This window comes from Motacilla alba, chromosome 1, assembly GCF_015832195.1.
Source record: "Motacilla alba alba isolate MOTALB_02 chromosome 1, Motacilla_alba_V1.0_pri, whole genome shotgun sequence".
Taxonomy (NCBI): Eukaryota; Metazoa; Chordata; class Aves; order Passeriformes; family Motacillidae; genus Motacilla; species Motacilla alba.
Window position 1 is genome coordinate 19,964,774 of NC_052016.1, and position 19,132 is coordinate 19,983,905.

General features: G+C 37.4%; 1 protein-coding gene across 2 annotated transcripts in view; it reads left to right on the forward strand.

Annotated features, from left to right (window-relative positions):
- Positions 1-17,726, forward strand: part of CXADR (CXADR Ig-like cell adhesion molecule) — a 32,825-nt gene extending 15,099 nt beyond the window's left edge. Inside the window, exons 2-8 of one of the 2 annotated variants that reach the window (XM_038131966.1) lie at positions 1,060-1,229; positions 1,903-2,107; positions 2,480-2,635; positions 3,643-3,765; positions 4,050-4,188; positions 4,555-4,741; positions 17,142-17,726. In XM_038131966.1, coding sequence (XP_037987894.1) covers positions 1,060-1,229; positions 1,903-2,107; positions 2,480-2,635; positions 3,643-3,765; positions 4,050-4,188; positions 4,555-4,741; positions 17,142-17,183 — 1,022 coding nt within the window. In that variant the 3' untranslated portion in view covers positions 17,184-17,726. Of the gene's footprint in view, positions 1-1,059; positions 1,230-1,902; positions 2,108-2,479; positions 2,636-3,642; positions 3,766-4,049; positions 4,189-4,554; positions 9,035-17,141 lie in introns of those variants that run through there. The other variant, XM_038131956.1, reaches the window with a different exon arrangement.
- The last annotated feature ends 1,406 nt before the right edge of the window (positions 17,727-19,132 follow it).

Genomic DNA, 19,132 nt, shown 5'->3' on the forward strand with positions numbered 1-19,132 from the left:
AAGTGCAAGTTAGAACATAAAAGCGCTGTGTGAAATGATTTTAAAGATTTTTTCATCTGAGGCTGTTACTTTATCTCTGTAAGAGGCACCAAAGCCATATAACTTTCTCACGCTGTCCACTCTTCCTGGTGGCCATGCAGGTCTTGTGGCTGTGGTCACACCTGTGTGTGTGTCTAGCAACCTGCACACATAAACTGACTAAAAATGTGAGCTTGGTTTCCAGCAAGGTGGACAAAACAGTGGATGTAACAGTGCCAAACCTGTTTCCATCATGAGCAAAGGGTATGCTTTGCACATCCTGGCTATTATATGCAAGCCTGTACACTTGATATAAGGGAAGCCTGTGTTTGTGGTGAAATGGGGAATCTTGCTTTAGGCCTTTTGAGTAGCTCTTTTAGTGTCACTATATGAATTCTTTTTCAGGGTTGAATTGAGGAAAATTTGTTGTTTGGAAGCATGTTTGCCTAGAGGCATGCAGATAAGGATTGTGCAGCCTTTTTAGAGGTGTAAAACAAGCAGAACAGACAAACAAATGCAAAAAACTCATTGAGATTTTTGGAAAAGATTAATTTGCCTTCTATCTCCCTGTAGATGGAGGAGCCCTTATAACTGAAGGCAAAGTACCTTCCAACCCAGGACTTCTCAAGAATTCTGTCTAATCTGGCAGACTTCATTGCTTGCTGTTCCATACTTTCATTTTACAGTGAGGGAGTAATGGTAAGGTGATTATGTAGTGACTTGTAGTGACTTGAAAACCTGCTGCTGAAAATGTTTAGCTTAGGATTGTGTGGGATGTGAATTGAGAAAAAAAAAACAACCAAACTAAAAAACAAACAACAACTGTGGCTTCAAAGACATAGCTGCCTGTTGGATGTAATTCCAAATGAGCAGCACAAGACTTTGCACTGTGTTGGGTGACAGGGTCTGCACAGGCTCTCTTCAGCGGTGACAAGTCGGACTGATGGCATGATTTCTATGCAGGAAAAGTATGTCATAGAGCACTTACAGTGAACAACTGTGTGTGACTTGTTTTCAAAACATAAAAATATATTCTTATAGGTCTGACAAGAAGCCTAACTATAACTTCAGTTGACCAGTCAATGTTTGAAAAAGCACAAGGAGAGAAAGTTACATTGCCATGTACTTTTGAACTCTCGGAAGAAGATGAAGGACCACTAGATATTGAGTGGGTTTTGATACCAGCAGATAATCAAAAGAAGGAACAAATAGTAAGTAGAGACTTCTCTTTGGATAATGTTAATTCAGTTGTTTTAGTAGGTCAATGTATGAGGTTTTTACTGACTCTTTGAAGTTCCACCTTTTCAGGTTGGGATGCTTGTGATCTTAAATTGCTTTGAAGCACCAGTCATATGAAATCTAGTGCAAGTTTTGAAATACCAGATTAAGGATGAAATATTAAGATATTTTTCACTATAAACTTGCCTTCTAATGAAGAACTTCCAAATTAAATACACTTCAGTTCCAAAAAGCAAACTTTGCTTTTGTACCTGTATTATCTTCCTTATTGAAAATAGATTAATGAGGACTTAAAATATATTAACTCTTTTAGTTATTAATGCTTTCCTGTCTTTTAAAGCCTTATAAGTAAGATGATTCATATTAGTAGGCACGTTTTGCAGAGTTTAATTTGAGCAATTCTAAACAGTTTCCTTTCAGTCAGAAGTCAATGCTGACATATTGGTACTTGGTCAGGTGTTTAGTTGGAGTATTCACTGTAATACTGTGTGTGGTGATATTTTGAAGGTGGAGATATTTGACTCACTGTTTTATTTCTGGGGTTAAAACTATAGAAAGAAACTTGAGAATTCAAAGAGATGAAATTTATTTTAAATGTTTGCACACTAAGTGGATTTCTGAATCATATTTATTTTTTTTTTATAGATAATTATGTATGCTGTAGACAGGGTTTATAATCATTATTATGCTGGTTTGACTGGACGAATGCAGTTTACTAATCTTGATCCCAGATCTGGTGATGGTTCACTGGATATCCTGAATTTAAAGGCATCAGACACTGGCACATATCAGTGCAAAGTGAAGAAGGCTCCTGGAGTTCAAAGCAAAAAAATACAGTTGACTGTACTTGGTAAGATAATTTCTTTTCTTAAGTTTTCAGTGATGTTTTTTATGTGCTTATTCCACCCTATTTTCAATATCTGAAATGAAAGCTTCTGTTGGGCAGTGTTGTACTGAATCTGTGGTGATTATGGTCATTACTAAGGCCTTGGGAGGGATGGGCATAATTCTGTCCTGGGAAATGAAGTGAACGATATTTAGAATTACAAGCATTTCTAGAAATTCTTCTCCTGACTCGTATTTCATAGAAAAATCTTTCTGTGCATAGAAATGGTTTGTGGCACAAACTTTTATCTTTCACAGAATGGACCGGCTGCTAGAACACAACTAGGAAATATTTTGATTGTGACTGTTATTAATTCGGTGATGTTTTGTTTATTAGTAAAGCCAGCACGGACTAAATGTTCCATTGAAGGATCACAGGAGATTGGAAAAGACGTTACCTTGAAATGTGTGTCACAAGAAGGATCCCCACTTTTGTCTTATGACTGGAGGAGAGTATCTGGCACACAGAATCTTCCTGCCACTTCCATGCTGAGTACTGTCAAACTTCATTTATTACTTTGAAATAATTAAATATATTGCAATATTATTTTTGGCTTATCCTGACTTGTAAGCATCTCTGGGTTAGTATTGCTACAGAGTAGACAAGATTAAATGTCACTTCTGCCTTCTAACAAAACTGACTTTGAAACAAGCTGGAGTTGATTCTGGTTTTTAATTCATGCTTGGAAATGTTTCAAGCTTCAAGTTGAGATTCTTACCATTAAGAGCTGCAGTATCATGCTCACCTGTGCCCAGGTTCTCCTGCTTGTTGGTGGTTTTACTTTGTGCTTAAGTGGGCAGTAGGGAATTCAGATGTGGCTTCAATATGATTTAAAACAAGCAAAAAATCACCAGTTTCTTGTAAGCTTCTGCATTCTATTAAAGTATGTAGTATCTTAAAACACAGATCCCTAAAAATGATCTACAAAGGAAGAGCCATAATGCTATTCTTCATTTTGGCTTGACTCCTGATCTCCTATTTGATGTCTCTTATTTATTGTTTTGACAGTGAATCTGTTGATGATTAATGTCCTCTGTACCACTCATGACTTTAGGCTACTGTTGTTATGCCCCTTCTTTCTCCACATCCCAAATTTGTCTTGTGGTAGCAAAAAGAGAAATTGGCAATATCAGTGCTGGACAAGAATGAGTGGGACATCGTGCAAGAGTGACTTGTAACTCACAAAAGCCATGTTAGTTTTGGGCTTGTGAATGTAGTTTTGGGGACACTGTGTTCTCTAGAATCTAGACCCTATCTAACTTGTTCAGCAAATACAGCAAGTCAAATGCTGTGTAATACATTTCTAATGGGGTAAGACTTTTACTAGCAATAGCATTTTACAGCATGATAGAACTGTTTAAATCAGGGTGTTTGTTTTTTTTTCCGTATAGCATTTTTAAGTTAAGATTTCATGTATATGCTGGTTTAATAATTCTGTGATATTAAATATGGAATTATATTTAGGAATATGGTAAACCTCTACCTTCTGTTGTTTGTAGATAAGAATACAGGGGAACTTCTTCTGAAAAACGCCTCTCGAGAGTATTCTGGTACATACAGCTGTGTGGCCACAAACAGAGTTGGCACAGATGAATGTTCTGTTGAGCTGAATGTCACCCCTCGTAAGTGTTTGCTGTGTAATAGTCACACAGTGTTCTTGTATTATAGCTGAACTGTCTTTTTCTCTAAACTCCTAAATGGATAAAAACCCCAATGCTCTTATGTAACTTGTGGGTGCCACTTCAAGTCTTACTGTTTTAAATGCATGTGATTGAGCACTTCCCCTCTGATTCAGTGATTCAGTATTATTGACCAGCCTCGTGTGAAACATACTGGGCTTAATTTTTGAAGAAAGATCTTATAACTTTGACATTTAACAAACAGTATTGTTATTTGTCTATTCTAGCCGTAAATACAGCTGGTATAATTACTGGAGCTATTATAGGAACTCTGCTGGGTCTCTCTGTACTGTGTTCTGTCATCTTCTGTTTTTGTAAGAAGCACAGAGAGAAGAAATATGAGAAAGAAGTACATCATGATATCAGGTAACAATGTGTCTCTAGTTTCTGAGCAGTATTATTGGAAGATTAACTTTTAAATGTGTATTTCTGCAAATAAGTTACTTAACAGTTGAGATTTCTGTCTTAATCTGGAAAGCTTATTATAACACTAATGGCTTGTCAGAGAACATTTTGTGGTTTGTCTAATTTCAGCAAACATTTTAGAGGCAAAGAATATTTGAGAATATTTGGGGGGCTTTTGTTACTTTAAAGGGAGATATAAGGATGTTTTTGACTACATTAGAATAGAAAAAAACCAAACTGAATATATTATTAAAAGTAATGGTGACTGAACTCTTGTTCTGCAACTGATTTTTTTTTTTTTTTTTTGGTGTGTTTTGTTCATTTCAGAGAAGATGTTCCACCTCCAAAGAGTCGCAGTTCTACAGCTCGCAGCTACATTGGCAGCAATCGTTCTTCCCTGGGCTCAATGTCTCCCTCCAACATGGAAGGATATACCAAAACTCCATACAGCCAAGTCCCAAGTGAGGACTTTGAACGTGCTCCTGCTCAAACCCCAGCCTTTGCACCTTCAAAGGTAGCTGCACCTAATTTAAGTAGAATGGGAGCTGTTCCTGTGATGATTCCAGCACAAAGCAAAGATGGGTCGATAGTATAAAATATTATTCATTTAAAAGCTGTTTTTTAAAGTGTTCATTGTAAGTATTAGAGAAAAATACTGTGTTCCATCCCTCATTTAAACACTGGCATGAAATTTTCCTTGAAGAAAATATACAAGTGAGTTTGAAAAGCCACCAATTTTCAAGTTTAATTTTAAACTTATTCGCATATGATAGTTGAACTATTTGCTAAAAATGTTGAAGTTCATAAATATCGGGCACTGAAGGTATTTGCACCTCTGGTAGGTTGCTGAGGAGGTTCTGACACTGTCAGCTAATGTACAGTTCTGAATGTGTAACAGTGAGACACAGGTGAGAAGTAACAAAAGCATTTCATGTGTAGACCATGAAGTTTCTCAGAGTTCCTGAGACTTTATTCTCAGTTGTGGAATAACAGAAATATTTTAACTTGGCCACTTTCTGGTATAGTTGCAGGGGGCTGAAATACCAAGGATGACTTTGCCTTCTGTTCAAATTGAGTATTTATGTGGTTCTTTAACCTGGTGATGTTTGTTTGGAGTACTTGTGCTCTTAATTCAGGGGCAGAGAGTCATTTGATTGGTTCAATTAATTTAATAATCTGTTCTGAATTTAAAAGGGCAATGAGTGGAAGTGTGACAGAAAACCTTGCAAGTTCTTTGAAACACAATTTTTTTTTACAATAACTGGTTCTTGTCCTGTCAGATAACTTAATACTTATGTTATCTGATGCCAGAGGTCCTATCAGATTGTTGGTAGAGGTATCTACGCTCTAAAACCTACAGACAACTGTTACTGTCACAGTAAGAATGAGTTAATGTATCTTTACACGGGTCTTTGTTAGTTGTACCTTGCATTTTCCAATGATTGGTTAGATACTAAGGCAGTGCTCCTAGTTTTTTTTCCAAAGCAATTTCCTAGAAGCTCTATGGGGATTTGATAAAACCTGTTAAGTAACTGGTATTTGATGTCCTCTTGCTCTAACCAGTGTGGAAACAACTTTTCTCATATGCCCCTAAGCAGTAGTCAGTCAGTCCTTGTTCAAGATGCTAATGTCTGGCTGTATGAATTTGCAAGGAGTTCAAAGCTCATTTTTTCTTGCCTCTTTAACCCTAAATATTCTGAACCAGTGTTCAGACTGTGGGGAGAGCAAGCATTTCATGTAACTGAGAAAACAATTACCCAGAATTGTTGATATAAATCTCATGTTGCAAGATTGAAAACGCTTCTTCCCAATTTTGCAGACTTAAAGCAATGCAGGAGAAACACAACAATTCCTTGTCTTACTTTCACATGCATTTAAGGACTTCTGGTAGCTTCTGATGACTGTTGTTACATACCTCTAAAAGCTCTATTTAAAAGTCTGTATAGCTTGAATCTGAGAGTTCTTCCTTCATTCCTGTCTTCTACCTTCTTTGTCTTGTGCTGGGGAGCAGGTGGGGGAGAGTTCTTTTAGCTTACTCTAGCTAGAGATGTTGAACTGCAAGGTATTTTGGAAAACTGTAAATTCATTATTACAGTATGTGTGCTGATGTTGATGAAGGAAATATCTGAGTAGCCTGTTGAAAGATGTTAGGATTATTTGTGTGTAGCAACAGTGAGAGAAAACATTAACCCAGACTTCTAGGTTTAGTATCTGCTTATCTGTAGCTGCCTATACATCTGTGATGAATTCTTTGGCTTGCTACTAAATGTTTGTCCTATCTGTAAATAGGTGCACAATTTTTGGCACTATTTATGTAAAGAAATTTCCCTGCCCATGGCAGTGGTTGGTACAAGGTCATCTTTAAGCTCCTTACAACTCAAACAATTTCATGATTTTAACATACCCTTCATACTGAATTTAGAAACTTGAATGGCTATTAAGTAATATAGAGTTAGTTTTACACATTTGGGACTTTTTTAGATTGTAAACTGATACTGTTAGAGATCAGATTTTTTATCTTTCATGTGTGCCTTGTCAGTAAAATTTGCCTGATTGTAACTTCAGTTTTTATTAAATTTCTGGTGCCTAAACATACTGTATGAACAGGTGCTTAGATTATGGTACAGTTCTTAAAACATGACACTGTGATCTGATTTCTTGATTCTTATGTACTATTTATACCTCTTCATGCCTATTTTTGGATGTGAACTTCAGTGTCTCTCTCTGTATTGTTCTGTATTTCAAAATGTTACTTAACTCCTTCAGTTGCTAATTATGATTCAAGTGTTTGTGTTCCTGTAAGCTCTTCAATTGTTGTACCAATGAGAGAGATGATTGACTTTTATTTATGTGGTAAATAATAGGCTTAGTAAATGTGCCAAACATAGCTTCTGAAGAATGATAGATGAGGAGACAAGTTTTTGCATCCAATTATTGTGATAGAAGAGACTTCCAATATGTTAATCATACACTGATTGTTTACCTTGAAACTAAGGCCTTTCTTAATGAAAAGGGTATAATTACTACAAATACAGTTGAGTGCAAGACTAAAGTGAATCACAGACTGAGAGAGAGCTATAAGCCTAAGGAACCAGGGAGTATACCTACTAAATTTGGTTCCAAGCCGTCTGTGGACCTATGTGTTTTTTGAGGGTTTTTTTAAGTTAATTTTTTGTTTGTTTTGGTTTGTTTTTGGTTTGGCCTGAGACCCTGTAACTTACAGTCAGGTAAGCCCTAGAATACTCCAACTCAGAAACCTGTCTCAGTAAAGCACACGGAGCAGAGTTTACACATGCTTGATGCTCTGTCAGCTTGTGCAAAATAATAAATAGACAGAAGGACAGCCTGATGTGCCCTCAGAGCCTGGCTGTTAGGCTTAGCAGCCTTGACAGTGTCTGTCTATTTATGTAATTGCATGGAAAAATGAAAGAAATGGAATCTGACACAGTCCTTATCTGAAATATAGAACCTCTGACTTGAGGCAAACCGCCTCAAGTTGCTATCATCATGCCTTTTTGGGTGGATGCAACACTACTATGAAAACATAATATTGTTACTATAAATTATTTCTTTTGTCGCTAGATTGTTCACTTACACTGGATTATGATTCTCAAAAGCAGCTACTATATCTTAACAATAATTTCTAGCTGTGTGGGAGATGAACTGGTTAAACATATGAGGTGTCCGATGTGACAGAGAGCTGTGCTGACAGAACAGTTTTAGGAAGTAATGGCAGCTGATATACCAGTTAGGAGGTGGCATTTTTAAAGTCTCATTTTGTTAAAAAAAAATGGGGGGGAAAGGGGAGGGAGGGTGGTACCATTGTGTAAATACTCTTAAGTGAACTCCAGAAACCTCTAGTTAATGTCATGACTGTAAACTTGCCTGTTGAGGACTACTATATTTAGAAAGAAACCCCTCAATTTTAGCATGGTGTGAATAAAGTGTTAGACTTGTAATACTGTAGAGGTTACGTAACACTTGTCCATACATTACAAGAGTTTTCATCAGCTTTCTGCAGTGGGTATTTAAAGATACTTGTGTGAAACTTCCTTCCCTAAGAACAAATATTACTTCCAAAACTGTGTGGTGCACAGAAATGCCTTGTTGGAGGGGTAAAACATGACTTTTGAAAGAAATGTACAATGCATACGTCTTTCTCAGCTCTTGATAGTCTTATTCATATTAGATGTATGCTTCCTGTTTAATAGTGCAAGTAAGACTTCTGAATTGCAAGTTTTTATGTAATGCTGAATATTGTATATTACTGGTTTCCATGACAAGCTTTAAGTTTTGTTCTGAGCAGTGTGTATATTCTGGATCACTCTAGGTCTTTGTTCAGTCTAGAGATATTATGCTATTTGTGTCACTTAAACCTTGTTTTATACACTTGATAGGTGCTTTTTGGGGCCCTTTGTTAAATAATCCCCTAGCACTGAGGCATAGCTCAGCTGAAATCAGAGCAATAACAACTTCCTGGGATCCAAAATGTTACGATGTTACATTGCATTTCTCATGCACAAAGCATGGACTTTGAACATTGATATGAATTTCAGTATGAGGTTTTTATATTCACACTTTTGAGGGAATTGTATTTTAAAATACAGATGTTGTGAGTGAATTTGTAAAAAAACAAAATTCAAAATTTTAAAATGCTATAGTTCCATGACAGACTTGTGTACTTTTTGAAATAAAACTGTTGGAGAAAACAGTAGTCTGTCTTTATTTTAAAGCAGCACTTGTATATGTCTTCAGCTTTTTCTTTATGTAATTGGAAGTGAACTAATAAATATGGCTGTGTATACCATGCTGGCATGAATAATTTTATTTATTGCTTTTCCCCCCCTGCCCCCTTCCAAGGCAAGTAAAACTTCAGATATTTTAAAATATTCACTTTTAGGTGGGGTTTTTAATTGTAGATATAGTTATTCTGAAACATAAGCCTGGAAGTGACCTTTAGATTAGATTTCATCTCTCTTTATTTTAGGTAGAACCAAAAATTCCTGAAACTGATTAATCTTTATCCTTTACAGTTCAAACAAGTAGGCTGACAGCACTCAAAGTATGTTGATAAAATGCTTGGGGGTTTTATTGTTAATGTGTTAATTTGCATCTCTTTCAATTTCGATGAAGTTGACTGGGGATACTCTGCACTGCTTGGCCTTGCAAACCAACTGATTATTGTCCTTGTCATTTTACCTGAGATTAATGTGATTTCTCCAGTGTCATCTTGGGTGGAGATCCAAAGTCTGGCATGGGCTCTGTTTGCATTAATGGCATGTATTAAGTTCATAGAATTGGAGGCATCATTAACTTACATTTGCTCATAATATATGCATGTTCATATGTTATAATGCATGCCCATCTTGATATATTAATGTGTTAGGGGCCAGGCCAGATGTTCCAGTGACTTCTTTATATATATAAAAAACCCAGTATATGTGTGCACAAGTATGTGAAGTTAAATGGAGTACTGGTGGATAAACCTCTAGGATTTTTTTTTTAATTTCAAATTAAGAGTTGTGCTTAAATACCAAAAGAAACCTAATAAAAATGGAAGTTCAGGTTTGTCTCCATAAGTAGAGTTCTAAGAAACCTTTCTTACACTCTTCTTAACATTCATGTCAAGACCTGGGAAAGGATGGAATGTTGAACTTAGGGCAGTTTTGTCACAGATGGCTCTTGCATGCCTCAGCTGCTCCTCAGGTCTTTTACGTGGAGAATAGGTGACTGTGAACCAGAAACTGAGTACTGCCTCCAGCTTGTCTGTGGAATTCAGCAAAACAGCTAGAACTTTCTTGAGCGTCCTGATAGAACAGGGGTCACTCAGCGCCTGGTAGCTCTACAGAACCTCTGAGGTCCTTTATATGTGTGTTAGACAATGCCTTGGATAAAGTGTTGTAAAGCTGTCTGTTTGTTTCTCTGAACATCTTGTCTGTCTTTTGAGCTTACTGCCTCTAATTTGTTTCCCTGATGTTGAGTTGTTTCAAAGCTCTATGATAGTACTGATAGGCAATTAATTGCTGGGCTCTTTTAAAAAGCAGATAATGACAGCAACTTAGCCTTGTTTCCTATCTGTAAAATTCATAAAGCGGAATAGTTTGTAAAGAAAATAGCTGATTAAGTAGCAGAAGTAAGAATAGGATGAAACAAAGCTATGAATGTTGCCTACCTTTCCAAATGTCTGCTTATTCTAAAACTACTTTTAGCTTGTGCATGACCATAGGTGATTTCTCAAAACATGAAGACTTGCATCTTAATATAAAAATAATGTGTGTATTTGAGTTATGATGATTCTGTTGCTCTTCCTAATTTGCTTTAGGCTTTTTACGGAATGGTGCAGGCACAGCTACCAGGAGAAGAGTATGAACCTTTAATTTTATAAAATAACCACTCTGGCAGAAAACTGGCCTGGAGGATTGTGTTGTCCCTGCTTCTGACTTCCATTCAAAGTCAAGTTTCTGGAAATAGGGAGCTTTTAAGTATCTTTTGATTTTTAGATCATTGGAAATCAAAGTCAGTGTCACCCATGGAAATTGGTATTTTGAAGACTTCAGCTTTCAGCTGTCGAAGCACTGGTCAGGTTGCTTTGGATATGCAAAATCAGTAGTATTTAGTGGCAGCAGCTGCTATTTGTGTCCTCATTTTTCGTAAAGTTTCTTTTGGTCAATGCTGTCTAGAGAAACAGATGAAGGACACTTGTACCATATTATTTGGGAAATGAAGCAGTGCAATTCATACACGAACCCTGCATGATGCTGGGGTTGATGGATGGATGGATGGATAGAGGGAGGGAGGGGAGCAGCTTTGTAAGGAAGTTGAGCTTGTTGATTACACAACTTGATTATGTAACAGTTTTAAAAAGTGGTAATATTAGAAGAGACATTACCAAAGAAAATTATGTGCTTTCAGATGTTAATCTAATTTTTTCTTAGGGGAAAAACCTCTGGAGGCAGTGTGTCCGCTGGGAAGTGCAGGGAGCTGCGTGATGCCTTGACAGTTGTCCCACTTCCAGGGCTGGATGCTGTGGCTCTGGGGAGCTGCAGGCAGGGCAGAAGCTGAGTACTGTACCTGAAGGGCATTGTACTCTCTTTCCCAGAGAATTTTTCCTAATTACAAACTGGGGAGAGCAAAGCAGTGAGTCTGATCAGTTTCTGTGGAATGGGAATTCTGGAAGCATGCATGAACTTTCTAACTTCTTGAAACCTTTCCCTACTCTGCTTGGTAGCAACATCTGGCTTAGGGGTCTTAAGACAAAACATTTTTGCATTCAAAGTTGCTTATGTAGCCAGCATACCTTCACTGCTTGAATTGCAGAGCCTTGTACTCTGCCTACCATCCATAATGTTTGCAGGTGATGACTCTGGATATATTATTACTAACAGTACTGTATAAGGAAGTAGAAGAAAGTAGATTCTCCTGAACCCTCCTAACAGGGCAAATTGTGACAGCTCAGCTTTTTGGTGCTCTGGGCACAAACATCTCCAGGGGTGCGGTGGTCACTTGGGTTAGAATTTGCTATGAAGGAGTACTGAATCATATGGTAAAGAGCTATAAAAGTAATTTAGTGCCATTACTAAATAGCTTCCAATTATGTCAGGTTCTGTGTGAGTAGGAAAGCAACTTGAGCTTTTTTTTCTTGTGGCCAGTTACTGCTGTACAAGTGAAACAACACCTCTCTACAACTTGTGACTTGTCCCGGTCAATGATTTGTAATTGAAACTATTACACCATCCAGGTATCTGAATCTCCCTGTTTTGTGTCACTAGGTAATATTTTACCTGTGAGACAGTAGTTGGGATTAGTCAGATTTCAAGGAAGTTAAATTGTGCAGGAGAGCATTTGTTCCCAATGTTTAAGGACTCTGACTGCAGTCCCAGCCACTCACAGATGATTCCTCAGGCAGCTGAGTGGGTGGTGTTTTGAAGAAACTATTTGCTGAAGTCAAAACACTTATGCTATGCCTTACTTAGCTGTAGGAGATCAAGATAAAATTAATTTAGGATTTCTGTTTCCCAGTACAATAGCTCAGGTGGGAGGGAAGCCGATACCTTAGACTAGGAATAAAGGCAACTGGTGAGGATACATAACACTACTGAATTGCTTTGCCTCCTAAAGGAGATGCCAATTCTGCGGCACAGCTGGTGGTTTGTGAAACATGTCAAAAAGCTTATGTTGTGGCTGCTAGCACTGCACTTCTTCTCCATATAAATAAAATGCCCTTCCACGTCACTTCCAATCCTGTAACTGTCAAGACCAGAAACTGTTCATCTCATCTGTAAAATACAAAATAAAGCTTGCAATTAGTTTATTTTCACATATTCTTCCCTCTTTCTTGTTGGTACATGAGAAAAATTCAGACTTACTAAAAGGACACAGATTGAAATGAACTGTTTGGTCTTGCCCTGGTTTCATCCTTGTACTCTGTAATTCAAAATGAAGTTGCTTAGGCATTGCAATATCTTTTGCTTCGGACTTGAGTTGTGGTTTGGGTGACCTCTTTAGGTAACCTATTTAAATTTAATGATCTTGTGTTCCTGTTTAAGATGGGAAAGCTAACTGTGTTTAAAACACAGAACTTCAAAAAACAAACAAAAAAAAAATGCAGTGGATTCCCATACTGTCTGCAGCCCATTTGGGAAAAAAATTATGGCTCAATATAAATGCTTTGTATGGAGAGTAATAAATGTTGTGTTTGGGAATTATGAGTGTCCCCCATGGTTGATGTTTTGGCAGCCTCTGTTCCCACCTCTCTGTGCCTAAATGTGACTGACTGTTTGGTGCTCTGCAGTGACTTTCTAAGAATGTTTTCCAACAGAAAGCTGAGGAACCTTTTAAGGTGTCAGATGGTTATTTTCTTATTGTTTACTCAGGAAAACAATTGAGAAATCTGCATCAGTTCAGACTTTTTTTTTTTAGTAAGTTCTAACAAAAAGCTCTAGAAATGTACAGTTGAGTTATGAATGTAGTTTTTGATAGGTTTTAACAGTTGTGATGGGAAACACTGTATCATCTGTACACACACTGTTGCTAGGATTGAAATAAATACTTCTACATCCTTTTTGTTTACAAAAAAAATAGGTGCAGCTGTTGCCCAGTTGCCTAGTATGAAGAAGACTCAATAAAATGTCAGTATTTTTCAGACTGAAGTTAAGGTCACTAATGATGGTTCTTCATTTGTGGCTCATTTAGGGAAAAAATCTTCAGCTCGATCATCAATGTGTCTGTTGGTTTTCATTTAGCAGCAACACAATGAAAATTGTGATTCTTGTGCAGATAACCTACAGCTGTGATCTTGCTAGATTTGCATACTTGAAAGGCATCAAAGTTCTAGACAGCAATTTTGTTTTTAAAATCAAGGTTATGTTGCTACTTGAAGTATTTTAGGTTTATTATTTTAAGTATGATCTTTGCACATCAGAACTGGGTGGGCAGGCAGGAATCTCAACTGACCCACTAAAATCCTTTATTCCTAGATGAAAGGGCTGGAAGGAGGGTTACAGCCTTTATGCTCCCTTTTGTTGCCTATTAGAAATTAACATAATTTCCCTGCCCCTGGCATTACCTGAGCAAGCTGGGATCTCAACTGACAGTGACAATTGGGTTGTTACATTCTACATGTGAATTTAATTCTGGCAACATCTCATGTGTGTGCCAGCCATATGAGCTAGTTCATTTGCTGCTGGCTTTATGGTTTGTACGTGGGGGGAAAATTGCTGAACGTGCAAGGAGGCTGAAGACATCCTTAATGACATGGCTGACAGAAGCTCACACACTAAATAAAATAAAAACAATAACAAAAGAATTATCAGAGGACTCTGATTAACAAGCTGGAGAATTAGGTTGATGTCCTGGCTCTGTCATCACTTAGCTGAGAGGTGTTTTTTTAATTTTTTTTTTATTTTCTATTGGCATTGACATGTCCTCTTCATTCATCATCTCTAATAGCTGTTAGAATGAAGCATTCTGTGACTTTTGGAACTAGGGGTTTCCCATCACACTGTCATTTGTTTTTAAAGCTGTCCTTGGCAAGCTTTTTGCTATCCTTTTCAGACTTCACCAGATGTCCATCTAGTACTTTTTTTCCATTTCTTTCATAATCTTAGGAAATTTTGAAATAGATTTATTTAAAGATAGTTATCTTGATGAGACCATCTACGGTTGTCTCTGTCCCCTGCTGCTTCCTGGTTTTTAATTCTGTCCTGACAGCAGTCACTCTTCCAGTACTTCTGCTGCTCCTTGAGTATTTCAGGTAGTAGGAAAAATAATAGTTGAGCAGATCCCATTATGGGGCTTCCTGAGGGTGAAAGATCCCCCAAAACCATTGCCAATGTGAGAGGAAGTCCTCATCACTCCATTTGATGCTCCCTCACAACCTTTTCTCTGCTGCTCACTGCAGGTGTCTTGGAAGTAGTCTCAGAGTGAGATAATGGAAATACAGACTCCAGAGGTTTTGAGTACTTTCCTTCACCATTACTGACATTGGAGATGCCTAACCCTGTGTGTGACAGGCTGAGGTACAACCAGAGAGGTGGAAAGTTCCTTGGCATCACTGGCCCTAGTGTTTGGTGTTTCACACACTTTGTCTACAGCTTCCTACTTATATTGGTGCCTGGCCTTCCTCTTTCTATCACATGCTGCCTTTTTATTCCTGACTGTGGTATGGATTTCACTACTGGAGTAGGACAGAGTTTTAGGCAGGTTTTTCTTTTTTTCTGAGTCTGGTATGTTGCTTTTGATTGCGCTTTCATGGAGGATCGTTCTTTTTACTGTCACTTTCTATCATATTTTCTGTTCCCAGCCAGTTTTCCTTGTCTCTGCTTTAGGCATTATGCACTTTAAACTACATTTATACAGTGGATTTCAAACTGGCCCCTGGTTTTCCAGCTTAAACTTAATGGTGTTATGATTGCAAGTAGCTGGGCAGACAGTAGTTTCTTATTAACTGATAGTTTTCCTTGCATGATCCAAAGGACTTAGCACATCTTGTTTATAAGCTACAACACTGGGGGGTGGATGTTTTCAATTTTTTTTACTATGATTATTTATTTATTCTTTTATCACAGCTGCACAAACAGCCTCTAGCTGCATGCTAAGGTTCACTTGCCAGACTGCATTTTTCTTTATTTTAATAATCTTTTTTTTTATTGCTAGAGATTTGCTTGGATGAGAAGGAAAGGAAAAGAAAATCAAGACTGAAAGTATCAGGGCAGTGCAGCAAGGGAGAACAGATTGTGTTTGCCTTTCTAGCTCATTTAAGCATCAGATTTAAAAAACATTTGCTTTTCCAAACAACAGGGGTATAAGAACTATTCCCCTGTCCCAGCTCATCTCTGTGTGCCACGTAGCAGAATTTGCTCCATAAGCAGGGTATGCTAATTTTCTCTTGACTTGTTCGTGAAATGGAGCAAAGAGGAGCTTGATAGAGAGACATCATTACATGAACCCCTGCTTGCACTCCTGCCCTATCCCTGAGAAAAGCTGGGTTTATAAATGTTTTGGAATGTAAGAGCACTGTTTCTTCAGGCTCTTCCAGTAGAATGTGATAGGATGAACTATGTGTGGAGCAGCTAAACTTTATTTAAAAGGCATATGTTTGCTAATTATGAACTTGAGAACTATTAATGAAAGAGGCAGGATATAGAAGCATTATGCAATCCATGGTGCAAAGACAGGAATACAGAAAGGACATTTCTGGCCTCAGTGTTCAGTCCCAATTAATGAGTCTCTTAATATTCCCTACAAGAACAATTATGTGGACAATAGCCAGAATGAAGTTCAGAGAACAGCAGGTTCTCATGCCAGGTGATAGCCTGAAATAGAAAGAAGCCAAAGGTCATGATTTCCAGCCAAGCAGAACTTGGTGCTGCTTTGAGTTATTCTTCCAAGCAAAGTTTTGGGAAGGCACTTGATTCCTTTTACTGTCATATGCAACTGGAAGATTCCATTTGATGTGTAATTCTAATTGCAATATGACAGTGTGCAAGGAAGAAAGTAAGCTGTTGCAGAAATAGCCTGAGTCAGTTGTTTTAATTACTGCTCTTATGGAGAAATTATTGTGTCATTGGGGCACGTCCTAAAAATCTGTGAGGATGGGTGTAATTATACAAAGGCCTGTAATAAGCTGAAATTCAGTAAGAAAATGAGATGTTTCCAGTAAACACAATACATCCATATACATTTGTGGATTATTAGTTAGGAAGAGTTGTTTTCTGGTGTATTATCATTTTTGCAAAATTAATATTGGTGACTGTCACCAGCATTTAGGTAAAGGCAGCATGTAGAAAGTGCATTTTGCAGCATGGAGATGTGGCAAAAATGATGATTTATCATTTTTCTTACAATACCAGTCTTGGAATATGAACTCAAAGAATATAGAGCTGATAGAGAACTGCAACTGCAACAAAGAATTATTATCTTTGTACAAAACATTATCCCCAGAAAAGTCTGTAACAACAGTCAAGGAACTAGAACTGATTTCTAAAGGAATGATGAAATGAGCAGGTGTGCAGGTTGGGATGAGGCACTTTGAGAAAACTGAGTGTTCATGGCATTAAACAACAGAACTGTGTGGTTCTTTGACGATGCAAGTTACTGGTATGAAACTTAGGAAAGAGGCATTTAGTGGATTTTGACAGGTACTTTAAAAGTGCAGTGCAGTAGGTATGCACTGGGAAATCCATGAGATACTGAAAATTTCCGGTCAAGTTTAACATACAGTTATTTGTAGTCCACTCACAAATGAAGTTTTCATCTGCTGCACCACTTCACCTTTTTGCTGTCAGACACTGGTATAAATCCGAATCTGAATGACCACGAATTGGGTGATGATCTAAATAGTGCATTTAATTACTGTATGTTACAGTACCTAGCCTCTTGTTGCTATAGATTAATGATATTCTTTCTTTTTGTAGTATGACATCGCACACAAGATTGGTGACATAACAGTGGTATAAACATGAAGAAACAGGCATCAGTTTTTGCATGACTTTCCAGTATGGTGAAACTGAAGTACATTATGAAATGAAGTGCTGGGGTTTTTTTACTTGATCTCACTTTAGATTCAAGATTTTTAAGTAGGCTGTATTCAGTTTTGTAAGTACCAAATTTTTTCTTTTTCATATTTTTAATGCAAAGTTTACAAAGCCACTCCTGACATTTTTCTTACTACTTTTGTGTTTTGAAAAGCATGCACCATCCCTCCTCTCTGCTTCCCTCACCCCATTCCTGGAGATGCAAAAAATTGTGAATTTAACAAAATCAACTCAGGTAGCAGAAATGTAGCCTTAACCACTGGGGTTTTCAAGAGATTGTAATCTGAAATAGAGTAGTTTTGGGTTTTCCTAGCTTTCTGGTCTGCTGATTTCATAAGGATGTGTGTCATCTGTTGAATGCTGTAGTGATACCCATGAGGGGACAAACTGTGTGCAAAATATGCTGTGTTTTGAGATTGTATATATTTTATAACACTTAATAAAACATACTTGAATGTTACAGTTAACACATGCTTCAGCATAATTTATTAATGCAGGTGGTGTGGTAATTCCTGTCTGTGCACTTCCTTATTCCTCCTGCTCTCCAATTTACCATGCAGGAGTCCAGAGGAAAGAAGAAGAGTATGCTCTTAAAACCAGGCTGGTTACGGGGTCCCTATTGCCTCCTGCACTGTGGAGACTTTGGGTACTGATTTCATAATGAAAATATTAATTTACTTAGCCATGTAAGGATGAGACCACTGTAATCTGATCTAATTGACTGCAGTTTACTGAGTCAGTTTTTGGAGCCTGGTATCCCACTGGTACTTGGGCATTTTTGGTAGCGCATTACTTGTCACAGTCCACATAAATCAGAGCACACTGAAGGACACAGAATTTAGGCAGTAGCAGTGAGCATATGCAGACTCAAGCCTGCCTTTAACTACATCTGTGCTCTGTAGAAATACTGGTGCTGGTTTCTAACTCTTGTGAATACGTAGTTATGAATTTAAACACTAATCTAGGGGCATGTGTTTCACTGTGGTCTGAAGGCAACCACATAATCCGTTGTGAAACTGGTGGTTATAATGTTGAAAAGTTATTAAATTATTTTTGCTTCTGTTTTTGAGAGGAGCACAGCTAATTCTAGAATAAACTCATGCTGTCAAGCAAAAATTCCATTTAATGAGTTTTGTCACTGCACGTGAACAGTTCAGCAAAATCGTCTAAGAGACAGGAATAACTGCTTGAGAAAAATGGAAGTGTGTAGGGTTTCTAAATATCATAGGCTCAAGTAGCCAATTAAGAAAAAAATTGTTCCAAATCGAAGTTCAACATTGTAATTACAGAAAAGATACTTTGCCTTTAAGAAGCACTTGTTTCTGTGCCAAAATATTTATTCCTCATTCTCTCCTTTGACTCCACACTGCCTAAACTTGTCTCTGAGTGAATCTGGCAAGTAGTTCATCAGGGTAAAATTCCTTGGGGATCAGTATGAAAGTTGCCTTGTCAAGGAGCAGCAACTGTAAGGTAATGATTTGTAGACAGCTTTTACCTTTTATGCTATGGTGTGCTCTATATAAGATGAGAAAGTGTTTTTTCCTGCTCTCAGTGATCACCATCATCTAAGTGCTTAATTGCTGGTGTTTAAGAAAGTAGGAGAAAGGTAGGAGTAACTGTGCAAGCTTATAGTTCTGCTTAAAAAGGCAATTTTGTAGAACTTTTTTTCTGCAGAAAAAATTGCAAAGCTTGCTGCACTAAAATATGTTCTTAAAGGAATAAATGAAATAAACTTTTTTGTACGTAAATTCCTATGCAAATTAATAGGTATATATTGTAAGTTAAAAAGAAATTAAAAAAAATATTGCTGTCATTGAAGGTAAATATGTGTCAATTTTGCAAAGAAATTTGCATTTTTTTTCCCCCAAGAA